Source organism: Ursus arctos, unplaced genomic scaffold (assembly GCF_023065955.2).
Source record: "Ursus arctos isolate Adak ecotype North America unplaced genomic scaffold, UrsArc2.0 scaffold_2, whole genome shotgun sequence".
Lineage (NCBI taxonomy): Eukaryota > Metazoa > Chordata > Mammalia > Carnivora > Ursidae > Ursus > Ursus arctos.
In genome coordinates, this window is record NW_026622874.1 from 88,476,344 (window position 1) to 88,489,662 (window position 13,319).

The 13,319-nt window shown below is 55.9% G+C and overlaps 1 protein-coding gene across 1 annotated transcript; it reads left to right on the top strand.

Annotated features, from left to right (window-relative positions):
• The first annotated feature begins 396 nt into the window (after nt 1–396).
• TRIM72 (tripartite motif containing 72) lies at nt 397–8,705 on the top strand. The gene is made up of 7 exons (XM_026515877.4): nt 397–694; nt 1,124–1,520; nt 4,643–4,738; nt 4,824–5,054; nt 5,527–5,549; nt 6,319–6,437; nt 7,369–8,705. The coding sequence occupies exons 2-7, from the start codon at nt 1,131–1,133 to the stop codon at nt 7,941–7,943; spliced, it is 1,434 nt and encodes a 477-aa protein (XP_026371662.2). The 5' UTR covers nt 397–694; nt 1,124–1,130; the 3' UTR covers nt 7,944–8,705.
• The last annotated feature ends 4,614 nt before the right edge of the window (nt 8,706–13,319 follow it).

Sequence of the window (13,319 nt, forward strand, 5' to 3'; positions counted from 1 at the left end):
TTATTCAGTGTCCCTCTATCAATCATTTCCCAAGCGCTTTGGGAGGCCCACGTTGCCCCAGGGACTGTGCTGGGCACTGGAGAGACCAGCAGGGAAAAGACCTTCCCCTCAGCTCTGGAAGAAGAAAAACTTTCAGGGTCCTCTGAGGTCCTGTGAGCCATAAACTTGGGGAATAAGAGGGTGACAAACGGGAGGGGCCACACACAGGGGAGGGGGAGGCTGGAGAGTGTGGAGTGGGGGGTGGGGAAGAAAGGAGAGACTCTCCCCAAAGGTCTTTTCTGTGGTGTGAGAGGCCCTGTCTCCTGCTGTTGTCATTTCTGGCTCCAGGCTGAGCCAGGGAGGGGCCCGTGGATGGGCCAGGACAGGTGGCCTTGACATGTGATGCTTGTCCGCTGACCACTCAGTCCTCACTTTTAGAACGGTTTCCAGAAGTGATGGAAAGGGGTGGGCAGGAGAACTAAATATAGTCCTGGGGCCAAGACTCAGTCTGGGAGGGTCTGTCTGCGATTCACTCTGTGCCCTCACCAGTGGTGGTCACCGCTAGCTGCGCCTCTGAGTCCCCTGTCCTTGCTCTGAGCTTGCTGTTTGCCCTTTGCCTGTCTTCAGACACAGCTTTAATTGCCCCTAAGGTTAGGCCTGACCTTGAGTGGGCCTCCTGGGAGTCTCTTTTTGCTCAAGATCTCCAAGCAGACCTGTGAGTCCTGTGGGTCTGGAGATATGGGGGAAGGGAGGGCCTGGAGATATGGGGGAAGGGAGGCGGAGGCCTGGGGCTCCTGGAGAGGTAGGAAGGTAGGGGGTGAGGGCTCTGGGGAATTTGGGGCAGGGGCTGAGGCCTGGGGCTAAGACAGGGGAAGGACTGCAACCTGGACTCCTGCTTAGGAGCTGGGACTGAGACAAGGTCCCTGTTTATGGCTATTTGGGGGGCTGGGGCTGAGAAACGCAGCTGAGACTGCTTTTGGGATCGAAACCGAGTCCCCCCGTGCCCGTTGGCCAGACCCGGAGTCCTTTTCTGTATGAGACACGGGAGGTCTTTACGGGCCGGGGATCCTCCCCGTCTGGGGCTGCGGCCGGGCCTAGGTCGCGGCCGGGCTGAGCCTCCCTGACTGACCCCTCCTCTGCTCAGGTCCGTCATGTCGGCCGCGCCGGGCCTCCTGCACCAGGAGCTGTCCTGCCCGCTGTGCCTGCAGCTGTTCGACGCGCCCGTGACGGCCGAGTGCGGCCACAGCTTCTGCCGGGCCTGCCTGAGCCGCGTGGCGGGGGAGCCGGCGGCGGACGGCACGGTGCCCTGCCCGTGCTGCCAGGCGCTCACACGGCCGCAGGCGCTCAGCACCAACCTGCAGCTGGCGCGCCTGGTGGAGGGGCTGGCGCAGGTGCCGCAGGGCCACTGCGAGGAGCACCTCGACCCGCTCAGCATCTACTGCGAGCAGGACCGCGCGCTCGTGTGCGGCGTGTGCGCCTCGCTCGGTTCGCACCGCGGCCACCGCCTGCTGCCCGCCGCCGAAGCCCATACGCGCCTCAAGGTGCGGGGATCGGGGGGCCCTGGGCGGCGGGCGGACGGGGGGGGGGGACGGCATTGCTGGCAGCAGCGGGCTCTGGCCGATCTGGATTCTGAGCTTCAGGGCCCGGGGCGCCTGGAGCTGTGGGGACTGCGGGCCCGGCGAGGCCGCTAGGGAATCGGGGCTGCCGGGCGGAGGGCGGAGCCTGGAGGAGGAGGGAGCCCGGGGGAGGCACTCGGGGGCGGGCCCTGGGGAACAGCGGCCGCCCCAACCTAGAATTCCCGGGTTTAGCGGCTGGAGCGCGCCCAGAGCTGCGGGCGCCGCCGCCACAAAGCGGAGTTGGCCGAGCACGGACAGCACGTGTCTGCGGCCCGCGAGCGCCGGCCCTTCCGCCGGGCGCAGGCCGGGCAGATAGGACTGGAGGGCCGGGGTCTGGGGTCCGGCGGCCCGGGGCGGTGGGGGCCGAGGCCGCCAGGCTGCTTCGCGGAGGCCCACGTTCTCCTCCGAGCCGCTGAACTTGTGCGCGCCCGAGGGTCACTGCATCCCGCGGGGAAGGCAAGGCAGGCCTGGGAGCGCACGTCTGTGCGCAGACCCAGGTTGGCGCGGAGACCCAAATCCAGGCTGTTTTTCTGGATGGAGCTGGAAGTCTCGAACGCTTGCTGACAGAGCCCACATACAGGTGGGCGCACCCCAAGGTTTGCCATTCCCACGGGTGCCCAGAAAAGATCCCCAGACGTTAGCAAAGAGAGACGCACACACACACTGGCTCGTCCATGTCAGACGTGTGGCAAATCACACGCATGTAGCTACAGGCGAGTACATGGCTACACAGGCCCAGGAAGGTCTGTCACGAAGCGTTTGTTGGACTGTGGAACAATAAAGGACAGGTGCGGGAGCGGGACGAGGCGGGTTCTGGAGGCAGGGAGAGGTCCTAAGCCCCTGCGGTGAAGCTGCCATCGGTCTTCTCGCGAACGATGAGTGGGGTGGGCTTCTGCAGGTTATCTTTGCCCACAAACATCAGCGTTGCCCTGCACTTCTGCTTGGCCCCCAGACTTCTAAAGAAGGTGGACCACCGTCCTCAGGCGGGTCTTCGAGGCCCCCAGACTCCCCCAGGGACCCAGCCTCACCGTCCCTTCCCCTCCTGCCTTGCCCAGTCCTGCCCAGGGCCGATGGGTGGTCGCCTTCACCTTCCTCTTCCCGGGAGCCTTCTCACCCCAGGCTCACCTTTGCTGGTAACCCCAGAACTCCCAATCTGGGCCCAAGAGAGATCCGCAAAGAGGGATTAGAGTCCATAACAAGGAACAGAGCACCAAGGGACCCAGGAGGCTGGAGGGGGCAGGGGGGCAGGATACATTCTGCCAGGATCCACATAAGCCCAGCCCTAAGCCGTAGGGAGGGGCTGGCAGGAATTCTGAAGAAGGGACCCAAGAAGGGTGTGAAGGTGAGGGAGACAGGAAGGCTGGGGCCCTGCTGAATGCCTGGGTCTTTGGCGACAAAGAGGGGCTGGGTCCAGAGACCGTGTACCGGACTCGAGGGCGGTCGAATGGGATCTGCCGGGAGCGGGGGACTGCTGCGACCCCCGGAAACGGAGCTGCCTCCTGCATGTCCATGTCGCGCAGCATGACTGCCTTGGGCCCGGAGCCTCAGAGCTCACAGCAGAGGGCCACCAGCTTGTCCGCGTCTAGCTGCCAGAGCGGCCCCGCGCGACATTCTGAAAAGCTCAACGCAGCAGGTCTGCCCCCAGCTGCAGTTTGAACTTTTTTTTTTTAATGTAATGTTATTTATTTATGTATTTGGGGGCAGGGCACAAGCAGGGGGAGCCGCAGGCAGAGGGAGAAGCAGGCTCTCCGCTGAACTTTCTGAGCTCGTCTGGAGGTCAGGTTTTCCCCGCGCAGCCAGGATGGCCTCGCGCTTCTTCCTCATGGCTTAGCCCTGTCGCCACTGAACCTCTGATGGCTCCATGCTGACAGCCATCCGGTCCGCCCTGTCCTGCAGCAGGCGGGAGCATGACCTGGCGGCGGGCCACGGGGGCCACAGGCTAATCCTGGGGCTTCCGCTAAGACCGGGACTCATCCTAGAGGGTCTCTCAGTTTCCCTTAGGGGGAGTGGGGAGGAGGCTGCAGATTTGTCACAACCCTGGGGGGGGGGGGCGTGAGGAAGACTACTCCCATTCTGCAAAAGAGGAAACTGAGGTTGGAAGCCACGGAGGCAGGGCCATACGCTTTCCCCGCAAAGAGTGACTTCGGCAGGAGCTCCTAGCGGTTTCCCTACACCTGCATTTCAGGACCCACAAACTGGCGGGCCTAGGGTAGATGCCGCCCACAAAGGTGTTTGGTAGACACAGCAGATGTATATATTTTTAAAAGTAAGCTTTACGGGGCGCCTGGGTGGCTCAGTCGTTAGGCATCTCCCTTCGGCTCAGGGCGTGATCCCAGAGTCCTGGGATCGAGCCCCACATCAGGCTCCTCCGCTGGGAGCCTGCTTCTTCCTCTCCCACTCCCCCTGCTTGTGTTCCCTCTTTCGCTGGCTGTCTCTCTGTCAAATAAATAAATAAAATCTTTGGAAAAATAAAAGTAAGCTTTACCCCCACCGTGGGGCTGGAGCTCACCACCAGGAGATCAAGAGTCCCCTGCTCTACCAACTGAACCAGCCAGGTACCCCAACACGGCAGCCATTTTTATTAAATTGCCTGCCCCCCAGCCCTTGGGTGCGCAGGAAGGCTGCTCGGGGTGTTCTGCTACTGTTCTGCTTTTAAGGACGGGGTGAAGCCCAGGGAGAGGAAGAGGCTGCATTTTTCTTCGTCCATCCTGCCCTGCCCTCAGAGGCCTGCTGGGTCAGCGCTGTGCCCTCTGCTGGAGGACACCAACCCACACTCGTGTCTGTCACCGTCACAAAGACCTCTGCGAGGGGTGCTAAGTGTCGGGGGGGGGGGCGGCATCAGGGAAGGGAGGCCAGAGAGGACTTCCCTGAATAGCCTGCAGGAGGGTAGGGCATTCTCAACATCAGGACCAGTGCCGGCAAGGGCCTGGAGACCTGCACGGGAGTCTGGGGGGTGATTAGATGCCCGCCTGCCTGGAGGAGGAGCTGGCCCTGAGGCCGAGCCAGGGAGGGCAGCCCCATCACCTCTCCACGCCTCGCCCCCGCAGACACAGCTGCCTCAGCAGAAGCTGCAGCTGCAGGAGGCGTGCATGCGCAAGGAGAAGAGCGCGGCCGTTCTGGAACATCAGCTGACGGAGGTGGAGGTGAGGGGCTGGCGCGGCAGGGGCTGGGGACCGTGCATCGGGCTGCGGCTCCCAGCCCCGGGCTCTCGCCTGTCTGCTCCCACAGGAGACGGTGCGTCAGTTCCGGGGGGCTGTCGGGGAGCAGCTGGGCAAGATGCGGCTCTTCCTGGCTGCACTGGAGGGCTCCTTGGACCGGGAGGCAGAGCGTGTGCGGAGCGAGGCAGGGGTCGCCCTGCGGCGGGAGCTGGGGAGCCTGAACTCTTACCTGGAGCAGCTGCGGCAGATGGAGAAGGTCCTGGACGAAGTGGCCGACAAGCCACAGACGGAGTTCCTCATGGTGAGCGCTGGATGACCTTCCCTCTCTGCTTCTCAGCTGGGGTTTGGGGCCTAGAGACCTCATCCCATTGTCAGACGTGGACTTGGAGGTCCAGAGAGGGACAGGGACAAGGCTGGGTCGCACAGCGAGGAGGGGTGGGCCCCAGGACTGCTGTGACGGTTGTTTAGGTTGAACACTGCACAAGGACGCTGAATCTAAGTGGGCACCACTCATATCATAGACGGTGTAGGTTTGTATGTTTATTTGGACAATCTTCTACTCGGTGGAATCAGGCTCTTGAGGAAAGGGAGTACGTTTTTATAGTTCACACGGAGGTAAAGGGCTAGCGTTGGCTTTAAGTTCTGGGTTTCTTTTGGCTTTGCTGATTCTTCCTGACCCCACACTTAGCATCGCCGGTGGTCCACCCATCTTCAGAAGTCTCCAGCATCTCCCCCTGCCTGCCTCATCTGCATCTCTTTTTCTCTCTTTCCAGAAATACTGCCTGGTGACCAGCAGGTGAGATCAACTTGGCCTTGCTCCTTTTCCCAATTTGCCCTAGTCTTCAGGGACACTGGCTGGCTCACCCTCTAATCACCGCAAGCCTGTGCACCCCATTTCCGTACACCCACCGTGATCTCCCTGCATTTGTGTTGAACACAGAAATGAATGTGACCCGGTCCTTCTCAGGGACCTCCCAGACTAGTGCTGGGATGGACCTGGGTGGGGACACAGGCATCAGCCCGATGTGGGGCTCGATCCCAGGACTCCAGGATCATGACCTGAGCCGAAGGCAGTTGCTTAATGACTGAACCACCCAGGCACCCCAGAAGGTTCTTTTAAAAAAAAAATTGTGGGGACCCCTGGCTGGCTCAGTTGGTGGAGCCTGTGACTCTTGATCTCGGGGTTGTGAGTTTGATTCCCACGTTGGGTGTAGAGATTACCTAAATAAGTCAATAAACAAAAAAATTGTGGTAAAATATACATGATGTGAACTTTGCCATTTTCACCATTTTTTGACGTGTACATTTAAGTTCGGTGGCGTTAAGTACATTCGTGTCGTTGTACCACTGCCATCACCACCATCTCCCTCCAGAATTTTTTCATCCTTCTAAATGGAAACTCTGACCGAGTTTCAAGCCAGGGTGTGATGCAGGAGAGATTCTGGGACTCCAGCACAGCCCCTGTCCTGCTGTCTTTGGGGGTAATGCCCCTGCCCTGCCTCTGCCCCACGCCTCCTCCAGGAAGTACCTCCACACACATCCGCCCCCACCTCCCCGCCCCCCAGGCTACAGAAGATCCTGGCCGAATCCCCACCGCCTGCCCGTCTGGACATCCAGCTGCCTGTCATCTCAGATGACTTCAAATTCCAGGTGTGGAGGAAGATGTTCCGGGCTCTGATGCCAGGTACGGGGGACGGGCTGTCTCCGGGTTTGTGTTGGTAACGGTGTGGTTGAGGGGAGGTCCTAGCTGCACACGAGAGGCCGCTCAGTCCCAGCTGGGAGGTCATCGAAGAAGGTGCCCGTTGCCCCTTTACCTCTGGGGTTTGCCCTGCACCCTCGTAACATGTGCTCAGAGAAGGACCTTTGAGGGCATGGGGTTTACAAGTGGATGACTGACGTGGGGAGGACTCTGCTTGCCGGGAAGCTGCCGCTGCCATTGGCAAGCAGGGGAGGCTGGGGCCTGGGGTGGAGGCCTGTGTGATCCTGGGTCAGCTCCTGCCCCCTCTGGATGGCGGAGATGATGACGTGTGCCCGTTGGAGGCTGAGGATGTGTGCAGAGCTGGCACCCCGGGGACGGGCCTGTGTCTGGGAAGGCCCCTTAGGGCTCTGCCTCCTGTCCCTGACAGATAGGTCACAGTGAGGTGCCACGGGTCACAGAACTCCAGGACACCTACACGGGTGCTGGTATAGCCCTAACTGCCTTGGGGGAGGAGGGGGGAAGGGGGTTCTGTTTTATCCAAGGCAAGACTAAGGCCCAGAGCCTGGCTCAAGACTCATGAAGTCACAAAGCGGGGTGAGGTGGGGGCCGGCCTAGGACCAGGCTTCCTGACTTTCTCCTGCTTTGTGGCCTGGGCCTCAGCTACGGACTTACCTGCCTGGTAGCCACGGAATCCTCCCTACCTCGGAAGGAGGCAGTTATGGCCTCGTTTTTCCGCCGAGCATACTGCAGCTCAGAGAGGTCCCGTGTTTGGCCCAAGCCAGAAAGCAGAGAGGGTCTCACCTCCCAAAGATGCTGGGGGGATGAGAGCAGACCGCCTGGCCCCTAAGTTGGTTGCTCCCCCTGGAAGCTGGTGGGAGGCAGGCAGGTAGGGGCCTGACCGCTCTCCCCCTGGCAGTGGTGAACGACCTGACCTTTGACCCGAGCACGGCCCACCCGAGCCTGGTGCTGTCCCGCTCCGGCCGCCGCGTGGAGTGCTCGGAGCAGAAGGTGTCGCCGGCCGGAGAGGACCCGTGCCAGTTCGACAAGGCCGTGGCGGTGGTGGCGCGCCAGCTGCTGTCCGACGGCGAGCACTACTGGGAGGTGGAGGTGGGCGATAAGCCGCGCTGGGCCCTCGGCGTGATCGCGGCCCAGGCCAGCCGCCGCGGCCGGCTGCACGCCGTGCCCTCGCAAGGCCTCTGGCTGCTCGGGCTGCGAGACGGCAAGATCCTGGAGGCGCACGTCGAGGCGAAGGAGCCGCGCGCCCTGCGCACCCCGGAGAGGCGGCCATCGCGCATCGGGATCTACCTGAGTTTCGGGGACGGGGTCCTCTCCTTTTACGATGCCAGCGACGCCGACGCCCTCGAGCTGCTCTTTGCCTTCCGCGAGCGCCTGCCCGGGCCCGTGTACCCCTTCTTCGACGTGTGCTGGCACGACAAGGGCAAAAACGCTCAGCCGCTGCTGCTCGTGGGGGCTGATGGCGAGGAGGCCTGAGCCGCCCGCCGGCCCGCTGGCTTGGGGAGGGGTGCCGGGTCCTGCAGGCCTGGAAGGAGACGTGGCGGGCAGGGCTTGTCAGGACTGAAGGCAGGGCCGAGGGGGTTGGGGACTGGAGACTCTAAGAGTTCTGAGAAGTTGGGGATTTTAGGGGTTGGGGTGGCTGCGGGGAAGGGAGATCTAAAGTCAGGTCAGTGAGGAAATCCCAGTTTGGGAACCAGGAAGCCCAAGGGTTCCAGGAAGAAATTGAAGTTGAGGGAAGGAGCGCAAAGGGCAGGGGTCTGGGGGGGAGGAGGGAACTGAAGAACCGTGTAGAGCAAGGAGCCCTTCCGCCTCCCGTTCCCCTCCTTCTCGGTGGCCTCTGGGCAGGGGTTCCAGACTCATCATACAGAAAGATCTTTCCCTTCATGGTTCTCCAACCTGGGCGTGCATCAAAACCACTTTTTCAAAGCATGGAACAGTGACTTGTTAAAACAGAGTGCTGGGTTTCTGGTTCACCAGGTCTGGGGGCAGACCAAAATTTGCTTTTCTAGCGAGTTCCTGGGGCCATGCTGTTGTTGCAGGTTACAGGTGGGATCACCTGGAGAACCCTGGACTTAGACGCTGGTCTGTTCGGTCAGCTCTCCAGTACACAGGGTCAGTTCTCAGATAGCTATCAGCTCTCAGGAATAGAAAACCCACACTATATTCCCCTGGAGATTCAACAGTCATTGAAAAACTGCCGGATCCCATGCTGAGTGAATAAACTGACCCCCAACTATTTCCCTTTGCCTCTGGAGTGTGTTTACTGATGTCTTGGACATTGAAGAAATCCCCCAAGTTGCCAACCAAGAGAAAGAGCCTGATGCCAGTCCCAGCCTGAGCCCTGCTGCTTGTGGAGAAGAGAAGGCTCCCCCAACCCCCAGCTCCCCCTGCTTCTCCTGAGTTGGCCCCAGGCTGCTTACTCACTGGTTCACACCTTCTTTGGTTTTAGCCCAATGGCCCATTTCTTGGGCTCTGGAATAACCACTGAGGCCCAGAGGGAGAGGCCTTTGGGGACTCAGGCAGGTGGAACTGGAGGCGGCTGTCCCTCCTATCTTGAGAGAAGATGCTGGTGCGGGGCCCTTTGCTCTCCATGTGGGGGTGCTGCTGCTGCTGTGTGAAAGGGCCTGGGGACTTCTGGAAACAGGTGCCAATATGGGAATTTTCTTGGGAGACAGAGTGAAAGGAAGGTGTGGGTAGGGTAAGAGAGGACTCAAGATCTGGCTGGGGGCATTCCTGGCTGTGTCTCCCAGAGGAACAGTTCTTGGACACTGAAGAGAGGATTCATTTGTGAAGCTGTTTCATGCTAGAAAGTAAAGTAAAAGGGTGATTTGATTGTAAAATCCAGCAGCATTAATAGAGATGATTTTATTCAGACTGCTTCCCCGTTAAATCTTGTGAAGACACAAGGGACCTACTGCTAGGCCTAGTAACCTATTGTCCACCTGGCTTTCAATCTTGACCCATCTCATCTTTCCAAAAACACAAACATGGTGGTAGGGTCCAGTTGCTCAAAACTTTCAACAGCTCCCTGTTGCCTACAGGAGAAAGCCCTTGATCTTTGGCTCAGTATTTGAGATACCCTGCTATCCTCCAGCCACGTCTATACTCTGGCCCTACTGACCTCTTGGGGTCCCTGTACCACCACATCGCATAACTCTTTGTTAGGAATGTTTTTTTTTTTTTTTTTTTTTTTGCCTTCCACTCATCCTACAGATATTTCCCCAAACACCGCTATTTCCTACCCTCTCTCTACCGGTTCGTCTTTACAAGGTGCGTTCCAGTGCCCTCCCTGTCATGGGCTGGCGATATCCAAGAGCCCAAAGCCCCTTCCTGAAGAATTAGGGACTCTGAGAAACAGATGCCAAGACGGCATTCAGTGTGCAAGGGTTTTATGAGGGAAGATACCCATGTGGGAGCAAATGGGGCTGTCAGATTGTGATGCCAGTCTGAACCTGAGTGAAGGAGAGAGGGAGGGAAGGTCGGGTGAAAGTGTCCTTGATGGTTGTGGGGACTTCTCTATAAGCTGCCTGTGCGGGGAGCCCTATATGTCCCCAGTATGGGCCTGCCTTTGTGTCCCTGCCATGTTTGGGTCATTTCTGGGAGCTGCCTGTGCTCAGCACAGATGCAGGGGCGGATTTCACAGCTCTTTAGCCTCTGCCCTCAGTCTTTCCTCCCCATTGTTGGAGTTCTGTCAGGAAAATTTCTTTTCACAGCCACCTCAGGTTCTTTCTCCATGAAGTTACCTTGGCTTGAGCTGTGTGCTTTGAGGGAAATGACCCTGTGACCCTGCGACCCTGCCTATGGCTGATGGAGTGAGAGAGGGGGTCCCTGAAGCAAAGGCTGTCATGGTGGGACAACTCTGTGGGAAACTTTGCCTAGTCAGAGTGTTCTTTGTTGGATGGTGGCCACCTGGCCCATCCAGAATCTTCCTGGAGATGTAGGGAGGTGAAATGGGAACACAGAGCTGGGTTCCTCCAGCACCTATGTCTCCAAAGACTAGAATCTTCTCCTTTAGTACTTCCCCCTCAAGGAGGCTCTGAGAACCCAGAACACCAGGCTGCTGAGAGGTTTCTTGTGCCTCCTGACTTCCTGTGTATAAGAACAAACTGCCACCTGCCGGGGCCATGCTCACTGCAGGCAAAACCTTTTGTTGACAGCTTGGTATTTGGTACCCTATTTGTCCTCATAGCTCTAGGCCTCACAATGACTAAAGCCCCTACTAGGCTCTGTTGCTTCTTTTTAAAAAAATATTTAAAATTATTTGAGAGAGAGAGAGCACACAAGCTGGGCGAGGGGAGAGGCAGAGGGGGAGGGATCTAACCATACATTAAAAGGATGGTTCACCATGACCAAGTGGGATTTATTCCTGGGCTGCAAGTTTGGTTCAACATCTGCCAATCAATCAATGGGATACATCACATTAATAAACGAAAGGACAAGAACCATATGATCCTCTCAACAGATGCAGAAAAAGCATTTGACAAAGTACAGCATCCTTTCTTGATTTTTTAAAAAAATATTATTTATTTATTTATTTGACAGAGATAGAGACAGCCAGCGAGAGAGGGAACACAAGCAGGGGGAGTGGGAGAGGAAGAAGCAGGCTCCCAGCGGAGGAGCCTGATATGGGGCTCGATCCCATAACGCCGGGATCACGCCCTGAGCTGAAGGCAGACGCCTAACGACTGCGCTACACAGGCGCCCCGAATCCTTTCTTGATTAAAACTCTTCACAGTGTAGGGATAGAGGGTACATACATCAATGTCATAAAAGCCATCTAGGAAAAACCCACAGCGAATATCTTTCTCAATGCCTAAGGTCAGGAACATGGCAGGGATGTCTGCTATCACCACTGTTGTTCAACATAGTACTAGAAGACCTAGCCTCAGCAGTCAGACAACAAAAAGAAATAAAAGGCATCCAAATTGGCAAAGAAGAAGTAAACTCTCCCTCTTTGCAGATGACATGATACTTTATGTGGAAAACTTAAAAGACTCCCCCCCCCAAACTTCTAGAACTCATAGAGCAATTCAGTAAAGTGGCAGGATATAAAATCAATGCACGGAAATCGGCTGCATTTCCATATACCAACAATGAGACAGGAAAGAGAAATTAAGGAGTTGATTCCATTTACAAGTGTACCCCAAACCATAAGATACCAAGGAATAAATCTAACCAGAGAGGCAAAGAATCTGTACTCAGAAAATAATAGAACACTCACGAAAGAAATTGAGGAAGACACAAAGAAACGGAAAAGTATTCCATGCTCATGGATTGGAAGAACAAATATTGTGAAAATGTCTGTGCTACTTGGAGCAATCTGCACATTCAATGCAATCCCTATCAAAATACCATCAACTTTTTTCACAGAAATGGAACAAATAATCCAAAAATTTGTATGGAAATAGAAAAGACCCCGAATAGCCAGAGGAATGTTGAAAAAGAAAAACAAAGCGGTGGCATCACAGTTCCAGACTTCAAGCTGTATTACAAAGCTGTAATCATCAAGACAGTATGGTACAGACACAAAAACAGACACACAGATCAATGGAACAGAATAGAGACTCCAGAAATGGACCCTCAACTCTGTGGTCAACTAATCTTTGACAAAGCAGGAAAAAATATCCGATGGAAAAAAGACAGTCTCTTCAACAAATGGTGTTGGGAAAATTGGACAGCCACATGCAGAAGAATGAAACTGGGCCATTTCCTTACACCACACACAAAAAACACAAAAATAGACTCCAAATGGATGAAAGACCTAAATGTGAGACAGGAGTCCATCAAGATCCTTGAGGAGAACAGAGGCAGCAACCTCTCTGACCTTGGCCGCAGCAACTTCCTCCTAGACACGTGGCCAAAGGCAAGGGAAGCAAGGGCAAAAAGGAACTGTTGGACTTGATCAAGATAAAAAGTTTTTGCACAGGAAAGGAAGTGATCAATAAAACCAAAAGACAACCCACAGAACGGGAGAAGATTTTTGTAAATGGTTTATCAGATGAAGGGCTAGTATCCAAAATCTATAAAGAACTCATCAAACTCAACACCCAAGGATCAAGTAATCCAATCAAGAAATGGGCAGAAGACGTGAACAGACATTTCTGCAAAGAAGACATCCAGATGAAAGAGCACTCAACATCACTCGGCAACCGGGAACTACAAGTCAAAACCACAATGAGATACCACCTCACACCAGTCAGAATGGCTGAAATGGACAAGTCAGGAAATGACAGATGTTGGTGAGGATGTGGAGAAAGGGGAACCCTCCTACACTGTGGGTGGAAATGCAAGCTGGTGTAGCCACTCTGGAAAACAGTATGGAGGTTCCTCAAAAAGTTGAAAATAGAGCTACCCTATGACCCAGCAATTGCACTACTGGGTATTTACCCCAAAGATACAAATGTAGTGATCTGAAGGGGCACCTGCACCCCAACGTTTATAGCAGCAATGTCCACGATAGCTAACAATGGAAAAAAACTAGATGTCCATTGACAGCTGAATGGATAAAGAATATATATATATAAATAAAATGGGATAGTACTCAGCCATCAAAAAGAATGAAATCTTGCTATTTGCAATGACTTGGATGGAACTAGAGGGCGTTATGCTAAGTGAAATAAGTCAATCAGAGAAAGACAATGATCATATGATCTCACTGATATGTGGAATTTGAGAAATAAGGCAGAGAATCACAGGAGAAGAGAGGAAAAAATGAAACAAGACAAAACCAGAGAGGGAGACAAACCATAAGAGACTCTTAATCTCAGGAAACAAACTGAGGATTACTGGACGGGAGGGGGGTGAGAGGGATGGGGTGGCTGGGTGATGGACACTGGGGAGGGTATGTGTTGT

What these genes read in the sequence shown, in the direction of transcription:
- TRIM72 (XM_026515877.4), top strand. Translation starts at nt 1,131, where the DNA reads ATGTCGGCCGCGCCGGGCCTCCTGCACCAGGAGCTGTCCTGCCCGCTG. An exon ending in AAGCCCATACGCGCCTCAAG is followed by an intron (nt 1,521 to 4,642) that starts GTGCGGGGATCG and finishes TCGCCCCCGCAG; the next exon opens with ACACAGCTGCCTCAGCAGAA. An exon ending in TACTGCCTGGTGACCAGCAG is followed by an intron (nt 5,550 to 6,318) that starts GTGAGATCAACT and finishes CCCGCCCCCCAG; the next exon opens with GCTACAGAAGATCCTGGCCG.